General features: G+C 37.4%; 1 protein-coding gene across 1 annotated transcript; it reads right to left on the bottom strand.

Annotated features, from left to right (window-relative positions):
* LOC112326446 (cis-prenyltransferase 4, chloroplastic) lies at positions 1-1103 on the bottom strand. Its single transcript, XM_024594135.2, has one exon. The coding sequence runs from the start codon at positions 1059-1061 to the stop codon at positions 147-149; it is 915 nt and encodes a 304-aa protein (XP_024449903.1). The 5' UTR covers positions 1062-1103; the 3' UTR covers positions 1-146.
* Positions 1104-1421: the final 318 nt, after the last annotated feature.

The following is a 1421-nucleotide window of genomic DNA, read 5'->3' as shown; positions in this document are numbered from 1 at the left end:
TTTTAAAAGCATATGTTTATTAAAGGATAATTAAACACAGATAACAGATCATCAAAACACAGGTACAAAATCATTGTTCTTAAACTAATCATGAAGAACTTATTCCTAACAAGTATAGAACTAGAAATTTTAAAGGGATAGTGTAATTATGAATATCGACCACCATAACGTCTCTGCCTATGCTGATATGAAGTTAAGGCCTCTACAAAATCAGCCTTTCCAAAATCAGGCCATAGTGCTTTTGCGAAGAAAAGCTCACTATAGGCTGACTGCCACAGCAAAAAATTGCTAATTCTAAGTTCACCACTTGTTCTTATTAACAAATCAGGACAAGGAAACTCGCAACACTTGGTTTCTAATTCCTGTTGAACTGCACTTTCATTGATGTCCTCCACTTGAATAACACCATCCTTTACCTTTTGAGCAACACTTTTGCATGCTTGTACAACATCATATGTCCCGCTATAGCTGATAGCCATGATGAAATGGAATTTTGAGTTCTCTCTTGTCATCTCTTCTATGTCACATATCGTTCTCTGCAAAGACTTTGGGACCCTTGAGGTATCACCTATTATAGAGACTCGAGTACCTTCCCTGATAAAATCATCCAAACCAGACTTTAACAGATTCTCAATCATAGTCATGACGATATCAACCTCCTCCTTAGGCCTATTCCAATTATCTATAGAAAATGCAAAAACGGTGACAACCTTAATACCCCATTGAAGGCAAAGCCTTATAAACTCTTTCAATGACCTCACGCCAGCTTCATGACCAGAAGGTGTGAGCATCCCTCGTTGCCGAGCCCACCTGGAATTTCCGTCCATGATTACAGCAACATGCCGGGGCATGGACTCTCTGCGTAATCCCTCCGGCAACTGTATAGCTTGCTCTATTCCTCCTTTCTCCTCTTCTTTGAGACCGGAGTTCGTTTTCGTTGCGGGAAGTGGAGGAAAGCCGTGTGTTTGGTCATCACTGGTCTTTTGATGGCTAAAGAATTGAAAGAATTTTTGAGGAGGAAGGGTCTTGCAAACTGAGGAGCGGAGGCGCAACGAAAGCATTGTATTGAAGAGTAGAGATTAGCTTTGATTTTGCTATGATATTTTTTATATTTATGTTTTCGATTTGTTTGTATGTATTGGTTTTGTGTGCTGTTGCTAAAAAGGTGTTGATAAGACGACCGTTGAATGCTGACCAAGGTTTTTTAATTTGAATTTTTAACTAATTTAAAAATTAGCTAGCCAATCTCGAGGAGATTAGTTTTAAAATAACATTAATTTTATTGGAAATAATTAACAATTGCTCACACTTTTAATTCTTCTAGTTAACAACATGAAAATTAGGTATGTGTAAGAGATCGAATCTTTCAAATTGCCATCAACAACGTATGAATAGAAAAATAATCTTGTCTAATGTTGAGA

The sequence above is a fragment of the Populus trichocarpa genome, chromosome 1 (assembly GCF_000002775.5).
Source record: "Populus trichocarpa isolate Nisqually-1 chromosome 1, P.trichocarpa_v4.1, whole genome shotgun sequence".
Taxonomy (NCBI): Eukaryota; Viridiplantae; Streptophyta; class Magnoliopsida; order Malpighiales; family Salicaceae; genus Populus; species Populus trichocarpa.
This window is presented reverse-complemented; position numbering and strand designations above follow the sequence as displayed.